The sequence below is a fragment of the Archocentrus centrarchus genome, assembly GCF_007364275.1.
Source record: "Archocentrus centrarchus isolate MPI-CPG fArcCen1 chromosome 18 unlocalized genomic scaffold, fArcCen1 scaffold_23_ctg1, whole genome shotgun sequence".
NCBI classification, from domain to species: Eukaryota; Metazoa; Chordata; class Actinopteri; order Cichliformes; family Cichlidae; genus Archocentrus; species Archocentrus centrarchus.
The window spans coordinates 5,275,021-5,288,535 of NW_022060145.1; the positions used below are offsets into that span (position 1 = coordinate 5,275,021).

General features: G+C 39.6%; 1 protein-coding gene across 1 annotated transcript in view; it reads left to right on the top strand.

The window, feature by feature from the left end:
• The window catches only part of pcxb (pyruvate carboxylase b), a 309,723-nt gene that overhangs the window by 232,505 nt on the left and 63,703 nt on the right, over positions 1-13,515 (top strand). The window contains exons 13-14 of the mRNA XM_030722659.1: positions 10,857-11,001; positions 11,665-11,754. Coding sequence (XP_030578519.1) covers positions 10,857-11,001; positions 11,665-11,754 — 235 coding nt within the window. The remainder of the gene's footprint in view (positions 1-10,856; positions 11,002-11,664; positions 11,755-13,515) is intronic.

Sequence of the window (13,515 nt, forward strand, 5' to 3'; positions counted from 1 at the left end):
TAACTGACCAGATCAACATCCCAGAAGTTTAACTGATATAGTCTGATTTAATTTTTCTGAGGAGTGTGTATGACATATTTCTAGATATTCCGAGGTAGTGCTGTACTTCTTGCACTTGGCACTATATTTTTGTTGCTGATCAAATAGAGTTGTTAATGTAGGCTGCCACTGATCCTGTCTCGTTGCTGGTTTACTTTTCTCAGCTTCAATATGAGAATTTAAGAGAAAATTAACACTTTTTAGACACAAATGAATGTGTTACCTTATTAAATTAATACTAACATTTACACATGGGCAAAACCGATAACATCTGCTGCCAAGCTCAATGTTATTTTATTAGTCATAGCTGATAGTTGCTGCCTTAATGATAACAAACAGCTAATGTGTCTGTCGGATAATTGCTAATGTTTACGTGTGAACTGTTCAAAACTTCAGCTCCCATTTCAACAACACTTTACTGACCCCTTGAAATCCCTCAGTGTTGTTCAATGTCATGGACATCAACTACTTCAGCCGTTAGTGAGGGCTGTGTGTTTTTCTGTGCTGTGTATCAGCTGGAGGAGACAAAGATGGCACTGTTGGTATTAATACAGTTGCAAATAAGTTACTAATTGAATAGCGAACCTCAAAGTTGTGTAAAATTAATGTTTTAAGGTAACTGTTAGATAATACTTACGTGTATGGTGTAAAATGAGTGCATTATGGTTTAAAGTGTCCAGTGTAGCTGACATTATCTTGTAAATGCTTTTAACATAGATTGAGTGGAATTTAAATGGGCAATTATTGAAAATTTTACTTTGATACAATGAAGTGATCACGATGGTTAAACGAAGTGCAAGCTTTCTCAGGTTTTCTGTAATGAGACCATTTAGGTTTTTATGCAACCCTGGGACTCTACACACTGTGAAGTCTCACAGCAAGACTCCAAATTTAATGTTTCATTCTGACACTCAGAAAAATTACAAAAACTTTAATCTGTCCAAGCATGCTGTGAACTTGTTCATTATAAACACGCGTTGGCATTCAGCGCACAGCGTTTGAAGCCGTCTGAGCTGGTACTAGAGAAGATGTTAAATTACACATCAGCCCTAAAAGAAAAATTACATCTCACTTTTGACAGGTCAACAAGATCTTCTGACGTGTGCAGAGGTCTGCTAACAGAGCTACCATCAGAAGGTGCTTTCATCAAAACCCCCAGTGCCTGAAGCTGCTGACGCTTATCTGAAATAGTGGACAAAATGATTCAGCATGTATATCCAAATTAAATTCATCACACTGCCAGTAGTTTGGAGGTTGAAAAGTGCTTCTCACCCTGTTAAGATAATCTGCTCTTTGGTTCCTCTTTCCAGCTTTCATATCTGCAGGGGCCACGAGCTCAGAGTCTAAACTTTAATACAGCTTGCTAACCCAATGATTGAATCCTAAAGTCATTAAAAGCATTTTTTTTTTACACAATAGCTCTTAGTATTACCGTGTTAAAAAGACCTGATGTATTTTTACTGCCTACTGTAGATGCTCTGCTGGCTATAACTTAAAATGGCTGTCATATAATATTAGCAGGCACTATTATTGTCTGTGGAAATGCATCCAGTGCAGGTTTCTAATCTCCTGAGGTTGCCAATAAACAGAAAGTATAGCAGTCACTCTGTTTTTGAAGTACAGTATCTATTTACACTTTACCTTTAGCCATATAGGCTCCAATTCCTACTACTGCCGGGTCCCTATGTGATGGGGTTTGTAATGAGTTTTATTGAGCTTGGATCCCAGGGTGAAACTATGAATTCCTAATGTTTTCTACAGGCACTAAAAGATCCCCTGCTGCTTTATGTTATGTTATGTATCAAAACTCTCACAACTGCCTCTGGTTCACTGGACTGGAGTGTTTGAAGGGAGTTAATTTTAAGACATTAACTCAGCATAAGGTGTATGTATACATCTTTTGTCATTTAAGTTAAGGTGTTGTGATTACATTGTCCCTCCTCTCCCCCTCCCCCCTATATTTTTTTTTCTTTGGATGGGATCATACGATGATCATTCCCAAGTTCAAGTATAATTAACACAAAAGACCTGACACCTGCTAGCAGATTTGGAGACAACGTGCCCTGTGGGTTTGAAGTACATCATGAGTCGTTTAATGCGTCACAGGCCTCACTGCTTAAGGATTCCCAAAATACCACTAAGCAGCAATCTGTTTTAATAAGCTTGCATCTCAGGGTGTCTCAAAGAGTTTAAGAAGTCATCCTTTTAGCCAGTTCAGCACTTCAATTGTTGATACCAGATGAGTCACACTGCTTAAGGAAAACACACCGGATATTATTTGTGATTCTTGGCCACTGCGGTTTCCCTGGTGGTCGTGAAATGGTCATCTTGCACCATTACTTTAGGAAGATTTCAAAACTCATTATGTGTTGCCAACACATAAGATAATAGACTGATGCATTCAGTGGGTTGTTTTGTGTCTGTTATTAGCTTTGTTGTATCAGCCTTCACCATCTCATCTGTTTCAGTTTGTAATTTCCTATATTTCCCCAGAATCACTATTACTGCCCCTCCAAAAAACAGTGCAAACAGCTGTAAATTGGCTGGGATTTAAATCTAGAGGGCTAATGAATCCGCTCGTGCTTTTTTATTTTGGTCCGCTGTAAGATCTTGAGCACTGGGGCAGTTTAGAGAGCATACAGTATGTCCTTTTCAGAAATTAAGATCTCTGTTAAAGTTTTGCTACTGTAGAGGGATCCTGAGAAGTGCAATAGGTGTTGTTTTATCCAATCACGTTTTGTCTAGGATGACTGCAGTTTCAGCACCATGGTCAGTACCAATTTCAGCACCATGGCCAAGACCAGCTCAGAAAGGCAGCGACCATGCACTGCATTAGGAATAAGTTGAAAATAAACCAGGATGGGTTGTCAGATCCATCTGAAAGCTTTAATTACTTGTCCTCCGCTTACAGTTTTACATAGTTTCATGAAGTGTTTCGGGAATCCTAGCTGAATTTACGTGGGACTGTTTCATAAAGCCTCAGGTACACAAATGATCATAGATGGCCACAGAAAACTTTAATCTTAGAAATAGCCTCTTTCAATTTATTTATTCATATTTTGGGAGATTTTTTTTTTCTCCCTGTACCCAGTGGGCTGATTTACAATGGAGATATTTCTGCTGTCGTCTCCTCCTGTGAACTGCAAGGTAAAAATTGCTCTGCCCTGAAGTGGTGATAGGGTTTATTACTGGAAAGATCGCCAATCAGACTTTTTATTTTGCTGAGGAGAAAGCCTCATAGTGAATGTCAAACACAGATTCTAGATTTAACTTGTAGATATGGCCATGAAAATGGTCATGAACAAATCTGCTATCTTGACAGGGGTGAGGAGTGTGTGTGACAGCAGACTGCTCCTGCTTTTCCTTTAATATTTTCAGTGTATTTTATGGCTGTAAAGGGCACTGAATTTGGATGAGGATGGTTGGCCTGATGAACATTCACTGATTACTTTTAGCAAGAGGACGAGATGTGAGAAATAGGACAGATATAAAGAGGAAATGGAGAGCAGAGAATTAAGGCATCACTATTGAGTTAAAGAAGTGGAGGAAGAGCATGATCACAGAATGTCCTCATCAGTGTGGACTTTGAGACTCATTGACAAAGATAGGAGCCAACACCTACATCTGCTCACCTTTTGCATACCAGTCAGAATATGTCATCAGCAGGACAGCAAGTTTCTGGTAGCACAATTCTCCTCCTCCATCCACCTTCATGTCACTGTAAATGTTTACTTGAAATGTTGTGGGTCCTCCTTGGATTGTTTTAAAAGGCAGTGTGGGGTGTGTGTGTTTGATTTGTCTGTCTTGCCTGCTTGAGTAAATTTGTAGCGTACGTGTGTGTGTGTGTGTGTGTGTGTGTGTGTGTGTGTGTGTGTGTGTGTGTGTGTGTGTGAGAGAGGTCCTCTTCATGTCTGCGTAAGCGTGCACATCCACTCCTCCAGGGTGTGTGTGTTGATCTTGTTTGTGTCCAAGCCAGTGGTTAAGGCATGACGGATGGGGAGACAGAGGAGGAGAGGAAAGACGAATGACCTGACAGCTCCCCTATTCAACTCCTAATCACTGCGGGAGCATGGAGGCTGTGTATGACAGAGGGGAATCGGTGTACTGTATGCGTTGGGTCAGTGTTGTGCATTTGGCTGTAATGCAAAGTTTTAAATTAAAAAAACTGCATCGGTAGTGTCTTTAATACTTTGTCATTGCACAGTTTTGCATAAATTTCCTCAGTTTGTCAAAAAAAAATTAAGTTTACTCTGAAAAAGGAAAAAGGTCTGAAAAGGGTCCTGTCAAAATATTTGGCAAGTGTTCATAAGTAGGAAATGTTAAGTGGTGTATCAGCTCAGGTGTGTTTTTAAAAAATGGGCTCTGTAGTCTGTATTTAAAGATGCTGATAGCCTGATGTTTACCAGGAGCAAGACCAGACAAGCCTTAGGATTTTTGGGTGAGGTGGCCCTGCCTCGAAACAGAATTTTACCAAGCTTAATCTTAGCTTTATTGCTGAGCTTTGGGATTTGAATAGTAATTCATGCTGATTCAGGGTCTCAGTGGAGGAAGTGACATTTTGAGTTCCTAGTTTGAGTTGGACAAGAATGCTTTATCACATCTCTATGGATACTTCTACATCCATAAGTACTTTTTTTATTATTATTTTTTTGTGTGTGTATGCTCACAGTTGTGATCTGTGACTGAATGCAAAGAGGAGTGCATCAAAACAAGAAGCCAACTGGTGGAAGAGCTTCAACTTGCCGTGGCATCCTTGTTGGTTGGGTTTGATAGGATGCTGCACTGTTTTAGTTATCTAAGCTTGTATTGATTGATTATTTCATTAGTGCTCTGATTAAATGAAGCAGGTTTCTGTTAATCTTTCCCACCCAGAGGCTGTTTCTATGCTATTTTAAGCGCAAGAACCAGTGAGCTCACCCACACATCACAGGAGCAACCACTCGTCCTAGAGTAATGGTCATTTAATTAAACTTAAACACAATGATGACCTAATGTGTCTTCACCCTAATTGTTGCTCAAGGTCACATTTGTCCATTTATACTGTATGAGCTACAATGTCACTGGGTTCATGTGCAAGTAAATGCCTCAGTGGTTAAATAATCTTTGTGCTGCTTCTTAGTTCTTGAAGTGAATATCAAGTCATTTTTATCTAGATCATTTAAAACAGGATTTGAGCTGTCGTGTTTTCTGAGCAAACACATTTACATTCCCAGGTTACAAAACCTGCATGGACAAACGACACGATAAAAATGAGAACCTGGAGGATAGATACCTGTTGAAGACTACAAATGCAGAGTACAAGAAACGTAACCCTACCTTCTCTTATACTGGAGTTACTGCCTTTTGTTTACCTTTTATACTTTTTTTTTTTTTTTTTAAAGAATATGTAACCTGCGAGTCAAACAGTTTAGGTCCCAGAAGTCCAAGTTTTGTGGTTTTTGCCAGGGTCAACAATGGTCAATAGAATTAGTTTGCTAATGTGCAAAGAGGGTCGTGTTTAGAAGTTGGGGGCATATCTAATTTATAGTGTCTTTTTAATCACTGTCAATTTTTCCATCTTTCATTTGTCTCTCAGCTATCTCACCTCTGTATATTGAATGAAATAAACGTAATGTATAAAATATAGACAGTTCTACGCAGTACCTGTGTAAGAACTTTTTTCTTTTTTTACTGTACAAATCTATTTGTAAATATTAACTGCTAAGCTCAACACTTACTTTCATCTACATGAATATACTTCAACAAGCATTTAAGCCAGCCAGTGTGTTCTTTGGAACACTTTGTTTTTTAAAAAAAGGCGTCCTTCACAACACTGCTGATTTGGTTGTTAAAAGTCAAGGAACTTACAAATACCAGGATTTTTTAATGGAATTTGACAGCCAAAAAAAAAAAAACCTTCAGTTGTAGTTGAAGTTTTTGCTATCCAGGATTTTAGATCATCCAGTCAGAGGTTCTTTGTAGTAGTCCTTGTCAGAAGTAGCAGGTAGATAAAACTGTCATCCACATAACGGTGATAGTGAATATTGTGTTTCTGAAAGATTGAACTGAGCTGGGTCATTTGCATAATGAAAATAGAAGAGGACCTGAAATGGATCCTTGAGGGATACCACATGTAGTGAACTTAGAAATTATTCCGTCAGTGAAGGTTCTGTCTTTCAGATCAGGGAAAATCAGTGTAAAACTTGACTCTGCAAGCCATCTTTGTCCTCTAGATCTTTTAAAAGAATGTTAACTGTCAAATGCTGCACTGAGATCCAACAAGACTAGAATGGTACCAGGACCCTGAATCAACCAATAAAAGGATATCACCATAGACAGAGCAGATTCAGTACTGTACAGATGTCTCTTTCATTTCATATCTCAGCAAACATAGGACAGCATAATAGAACAGCCATGTCTCTTGCAACAGGAAGGATTTTAGTTTGTTTATAGCTGCTGTTCTTCTTTTACTTCACATTTGCAAAAATCTGTGACTCAGCTGAACCTGGAAATAAGAGTATAGCTGAATGCAAGATTTGGTCCTGAAATTGGTGTCAGCACAGATAATTCCTAAATCACTTTGCTAATGTGATCAAAATATTTTTAAAAAATGAATACAAACATAAGCTGCTAATTGTATAAAGTTAATTTTGGAAAGATCCTAATTAGCTTTTTTGAATAGAATAAAATTAGGGAAGTGTTGGGGGAAATGGTAAAGAGCATTTTCTCTGTCATGTTGTTGTTACAGGAGTAAAAGGCCACAGGACAGCTTTGTCTAACTAGATCAGCGTCTTTTGACTTTAGCTTGTACATAAACAGGGTAATGAAATGGTAGATATATGTGACTCCTAAAATATGACTTCTATCTTGATGGTGAAAAAATGGCAGCTGTAAATTGCACTCAGAATATGATCTGATCTGTGAAAACACCTTTATATTTTCACTTTTTTTTTTTTTGTTTGTTTCCCATCTAGGTGTAAACACCATCCCTTCAGTGTGACCCCCTGCTATTTTAGAGTCATAAAATATTTATAGGATATAAACAAGGAGCAGTCTGGACTGTAGCACAGTAACACCTGCATATTTTTTTTTTTTCTCCATCATCACTCCACCTACTCACCTGCTAGTGAAAAATGACATCCAATCTTAGTGCAGACAGGTTGCAGACAACGAGAATGCATAAACTAGCAGGTGATACAATTTATTTTCTTCTCCGAGATATCCAGACTGCATTTTACCATCACACGTAAATTGTATCTGGATTAACATATGGCTGCTCCTCATTCCCTATGAAGCAAACAATTGCAAGAAAGACTGCAAGGATTTCAGTATTTTGACACCCCCCACCCCCCAAAACAGAAACTAACATGAATTAGAAATAATTTGGCATTACATTAAACCTACTGAAACAAAATGTTGCAAGGTGGTGATGGAGCTGACTAGCGTGCATTTGTGCCAACGGCCTGGGATATCAATACTTGGCTCACAATGCTGCTTTGACAGTCACCAGTAAAGCTGATTGCAACAAGAGTGATAACCACCGGCTGTGAGCAGAGTAGCAATAAAACAGACTCTTGTGGTGATAAACCAAGTGCTGCAAGGGGGGAAGTTAGGAGAGAACACAGCCAGATGTCCCTTTTTTTTTTTTTTTTTTTTTTTTTTCCTGGGGGGGGTGCATATTATTGAGCATGTACCAAAAGAAGTCAGTTTTTTTTCATAGAGGCATGCAAGATTTTAGTTGTTCTATATTGGAGTGAGCATGAATTCACCATGAATTTAGCTCTAGATGTGTTCACTACAAGCTAATACTGTACTCAGGGGTGTGTGCGCTGGTACTCAGAATATGCAAAGCATTTGGGAACTCAAGCCGCTATCATCACTTTGCAAGAAAGTGTGTGAGCCTTCGTGTTTTGCATGCTGTGCGCGCAGCTCTGAAAGCTGGAGCTCAGCGGTTGTGTCGGGGCATCCAAATCAGGAAAGGGCCTCTGAGTGTTTGTGTGAGACATTACTGAGATGAAGACTTGTGCAAAAGGAGACAAAGTGGTAGGTAGGGAGTGCCCAAGTGTTTGTGTGTATTTTTTGTCTTTTTTTTTGTGTGTGTGTGTGCATTAGAAATCATTAAGGGAAATGGAGTGAAGGGACTGCTTGTGCATTTGTGTGTGTGTGTGAGAGAGAGCCACAGGCATACCGAGCAGCCTCACAATGAACACATTGATCTAGTACAGCAGAGAGGAAAAGGACAAACCCCCGTGTATTAATGGTGTTGTTAATCTCCTCTGTCGATCATTTCCACGTCTCTCATTGGTAACAGCTGTTGGTGTTATATTTCTCTCATCTCTCTGCCTCATCACATTTCTGTTTTGCTTCAACTTTTTTGATTGCTCCCCCCCCACACAAACTATTAAGTTTGTTTACACATATAAATAATAGATGTTGAAAAATATTGAAAATTCCAAACTTGTCAAGGTGAACCAAAAATATCCCAGGGCCCTTTTATTTAAAAAAAAAAGAAAAAAAAAAAAAACTCCTTATGGTTACTAATAAAATACTTTTTTTTCCAACCACTTGTCATAAACTGATTTCAGATTCCAAACATAAGCTGCTAATTGTCTAAAGTTCAGTTTGGAAAGATCTTAATTTGCAGCTTTGACAAAAATTGGATGACATTCGTCTCATGTTTGTAACAAAATGAAGATGGAAGTAGGTGGCAGGTTACTGTAGTGTAAAGACTGGAGGAAAATGTTTCTCTGCGCTTTCCAAATGTAGCAAGATTAGACAGACCTCACAGATGTAGAATCAGGGGTAGGCAGGTTTGCTTCACCTTTACAAATTTGACTAAACCAGGTAGATTTGTGTTTTCTCCTGTTTTATATCTTTATGCTAAGTTAAGCTGCTGCTGATGGTAGTGTCACGACTTACCACACCGATGTGTGGTGTCTGCAGGTTTCTTTCTTTTTTTTTTTTTAAACACTGTAATGACATGAAACACATTTGGTTCTTTAGCTAATATGTTGTTTTTAATCAAACATACTGAGTCTGCCAGTCTGTGTTTGGCTGTACTCGAGCTTTGATTTTTATCCAATAAAAATGTATTACATAACAATATCCAGATTTCACAAAGCTGCTTGGAGACTAGTATGTGAGGGAGCAGCATATGATCTAGTTTAATGCAGTTATTGTTGGCAGATTCTGTAAATGGAAGAGGGAAAAAAGGGCCACAGGTTTTTGAAGTCTTACTGCAGTGATAGCACTGGGCGAAAATCCCTTTTTGTTTTGGTCCACAGCTTGTAGCCCAAGGCTTGGCAGTGCAGCACAGCCATGTGAATCCTCCAGCTCTTGTCGCTTTTTCTCTCCAGCTCTGCTCCCTGTAGTAGACGACTAAGACTGCAGTGTCATCTTGTGTTTGTGCCCGTATAACTCAGAAAACACAAATCCTCTTTTCCCTTGCTGGGGATGTGATCATGTGGAGGGTTTTTTTTCCCCTCAATTTCAGTTCATATTATTCAGTTTTGTTTTATTTCTAATATTTTTGAAGGAAATAATGCCATCATTCATGTAAATATAAAAAAAAATATACTTTTTGCTTTTTTCTTGCCTTCAGTTTCAATTCCAGCTGTAATCATCCGTCGTCTTTTGCCTTTAATGGCATGACTAGCATGTGCTTTATATGCCCAGGCACAATGATCTCTCTTACATCCTTCTCTCTCTCAGTACTCAAAATGGAGTTTGTATCTGTGTGTGTGTTTATTGCTCAACTGCCATCTCCCAATTACATGATTCCTGAGTGATTGTGCTGCTGCAGTCGTTTGAAGCCAGTCTGATTTTGACTGTCATCTAAATGCCCAAATTGTGGCTGTAAATTAGGTCCATCTGTGGGTTTCATTTAAAGGGGGCATATACTTAAAGGGTGGGTGTGTGTGTGTGTGTGTGTGTGTGTGTGTGGTTGAGGTTTTCCTTTTTAAATGTCACTTAAGACTCCATATCAGGTCATATGCAAAGACACTTTTGGCAAACTTGGAGAAATAATCTCTCACACAGTTTACATTCCTTGACTCCCCCCCCCCTCCTCCTCCCTTAAACGGCGATAAACACGTTTAAAGCTGCTTCAGGAATATATTAACACATCCTTTCACTCAGTCCCTCCAACTCTCTCCTCTTTTGTGCTTTTCTTTCTACTAATCTCTCTCCCATTCCTTTTTCTGTCACTCTTCCCTTTTTTACCCTCACTTTCTGTGCCTCTTACAACAATTCAAAGCAGTCGAGTCACATTAAGACAGGCTTGCGGGTGGGGGTGGGGTGGGGGGGGGAAATGAAATCAATTCCAACATTTTATATATTTTTCCTGTATGTTCTCCCTTGTTCATTCTCCCTCTCTTGGCTAATTTAGAGTGCTTAATTGGCGATACAATACATCTGAGGCAGGCAAACAACTGCAAAATAGAAATAAAATGTAATTGGTTTTACAGTTGACTTTTCTCCCCATTCCTCACACGTGTGTTTATCTGTTGACGCTGAGATTGTTTGAAGTACTGCGTTATTAAAATGTTTTAATGGCGTTACAACTTGTTTACCGACATGTAGGTAGTGTATGCTTTGTATGCTTAACTGTTTAACACCGAGCAAGCAAGACACTTTCTTCAGAAGAACTGCAGTCTTTCCTTTCAAGCGATTTTAAATTGCAAAATAGGACTGCAGCCTTGGCTCGCTTGCTTTTCTTTACCATGTGTTTTATGAAACTTGCACGAGTTTATGAAAGAGATGCTTTAAAACCCTTTTATTGGTGTCTTTACTGAGCAGTTTACACATTCTCCTCCTCTTTGTTTTCTCTCCATCTCTAGACCAACATCCCTTTCCTCCAGAACGTTCTGTCCAACCACCAGTTCCTGCACTCCACAGTGGACACCCAGTTCATCGACGAGAACCAGGAACTCTTCAACCTCAAACCCACTCAGAACCGAGCCCAGAAACTACTACACTACCTTGGTCAGTGTGGGGAATAATATGCAAACACTTAAACACAGGTGGAAACCAAAAAATCAGTTTAGTGGTTTCAGTCATTTTCTTATGTTCTGTATTGATTGACCAAAGTCATTACAGATTGTTATGTTGAACACAGTCGGCAGCAGTTTTAGCAGGCATTCTCTGTTGCCTCTGTTGCACTTCACCACAAAACTAAGCCTATATGAGTTTAAAAGGGTAATAATTTGGCAACCAAATATATGGAACTGAGCTTGGAAAGGTGAAATCTGTCTGGAGAGTTGATCTTTTTAGATACTTTTAGATTAGGGGCCCAACTTACAGATAAGACCAGTATAGGTAAATGTCCTTATTATCTCAGGCTCCCACCAAACCTTGGGTTCAAAAAGACAAACCTCAATTTATATATATATATAAAAAATTAAAAAAAAGAATAAACAGAGAGAAAAGGGAAAGAACCTGGATGTCTAATGTACAGAAAACGTGTAAAACACAAATGTAGGAGGACACAAAGATGGACTATAATCCATAATAGCCTTGGGGCTCCTGTTTTATAACCCTCATTGATTTTTCTTTCTCTGTTTTTGACTCGCTTGTTTTTTAGGGTCTCCTGGATGTGTTATAGAACTCCATCTGATTTGTAATCTCTATTTTTATGCTCCTATCCAGGTCACGTGATGGTGAATGGACCAACAACGCCCATCCCAGTCAAGGCTAAGCCCTCCTCCACAGACCCTGTCATTCCTCCTGTCACCATGGGTATGTCAGCCAAAGCAGTTTTACCAGTCATAGTGCACCATTTACCCTCTGTCACAAAATATTCAGTCAACTCTGATGGTAGTCCTCCATCTTTTTTTTTTTTTTTTTTTTTTTTTCTTCTTCCTCTGTCAGCAATCAATAACACATTGTCCCAAACCATAAAAGCATTTGGCTTAATGGAGCTTGAGCTTGCATCTGAGGAGTGTCATCAAAATGTTAAAGAGAGGGGGGAAAAGGTTATGAGAAAAGAGAGGTTGTGACCCGCAAGACAATGTCCCAGAACTGCTACCACAAAAATACCAGGGATGCATCATCCCACATTGAATTTATTACATTTGTACTAAATTAACGAGGTACTGCATCAGCAAGTGTTACGTGGGGGGTGGGGGCAGGCACCGTTGCTAAAAATGCAAACACTTGTGCATCCATAGGGCACTTTGGATAAAAGCACTGGCTGAATGACAAATGGGCTGTCGAACGATCTTATGGCTGTAGGCAGAAGGCCTTCCTAAATGGCTCAGTTTAGCACTTGGGGAGGAAAAGGGTTTTAGCCCAGAGTGCTCTGCTGAGCTTTGAATACAGCAGGGAGAGGTGCAGCTCATTGCTTCTGAAAGGCAGAAGTTCTCCACTTCTCACCCTGCTCTGCACCGGCACGCTTGTAGTCTCTCAGGGAAGGCCAACGGCCAAGCTGGGCTCTTTGATGAGCTACTTTAGGTCTCTGGAGTGAAGCCACCTCCCTCTTTCCCCCCTCAAGGCTATCTACAGTATTAAACTACATTTTGTGAAGTAAAAACACGGCTGGAATATTGTTTAAATACTTATTTTTAAAATTACATGTTCTCAGTTTTATAGAGATAATGAAACAAAAGGCTTATTTGAATCAGTCTCATCTCCAGGGTCATTCTGCAATGATGTACTTTTTCATCCTTTCTCAATGAGCTGTCAGGTGTAAATTTGTTCCGTGCACGATCCGCATGAGTTTATGCAGCTGCTCCTTTTGACAGCAACAAAATAGTCAACTGTGTTACTCTGACATGTTTATCAGCACCCCGTTCTGCCTCAGCACATACCCCAGCATGCCTACTAAACATGAATTTATAGCAAAATAATGTGAATATTATGAATCATAATCAGGCATAACTAATCAAACCTGACATCTTTTTAAAAAAAAAAAAAAAACATGCACAGTGGAATGGAGCAGAATAGGACACACTCTGTGGTGTTTGTGCATATCTGCATTTGAGTGTGCGTTTCTCTGTGCATACCCTCTGCTATTTTCATTTATGCAGATTTTCTGTTGAAGGCCATCGTTGCCTCTCGTTGCCGGAAAGCAAACACACACGTGTGCATTAAATCACACACAACTGACACATGCTTGAGCAAATGCTATAGACACAGACCCTTTGAGTACACCCCCCCCCCCCCCACATACCTACTGTATGTGCAGCTGATGAGGTAGGTGTATGCAGCACAGGCATGCACAGAGGCATACCTAAAGCTTAGTAATGAGATTTGTAATGTGCTTATATCCTTTCTTTCATTGAATGGAGGGATTGAGAGAAGAGAGGGATTAGGCCTGTATTATCACACTCTGTGGAGAGGGATGGAGGGAGGGACAGGGCCATGGAAGGAGAGGGTTATGAAAGGAGGACAGAAGGCTTGGGCAGTGTATAATCCCTGTACTGTATATGGAGTATATGGTCAAATGGGGTATAGTGACAGGTGAGACACGGATAGATGAATTGATATTGGTGAGGAGGG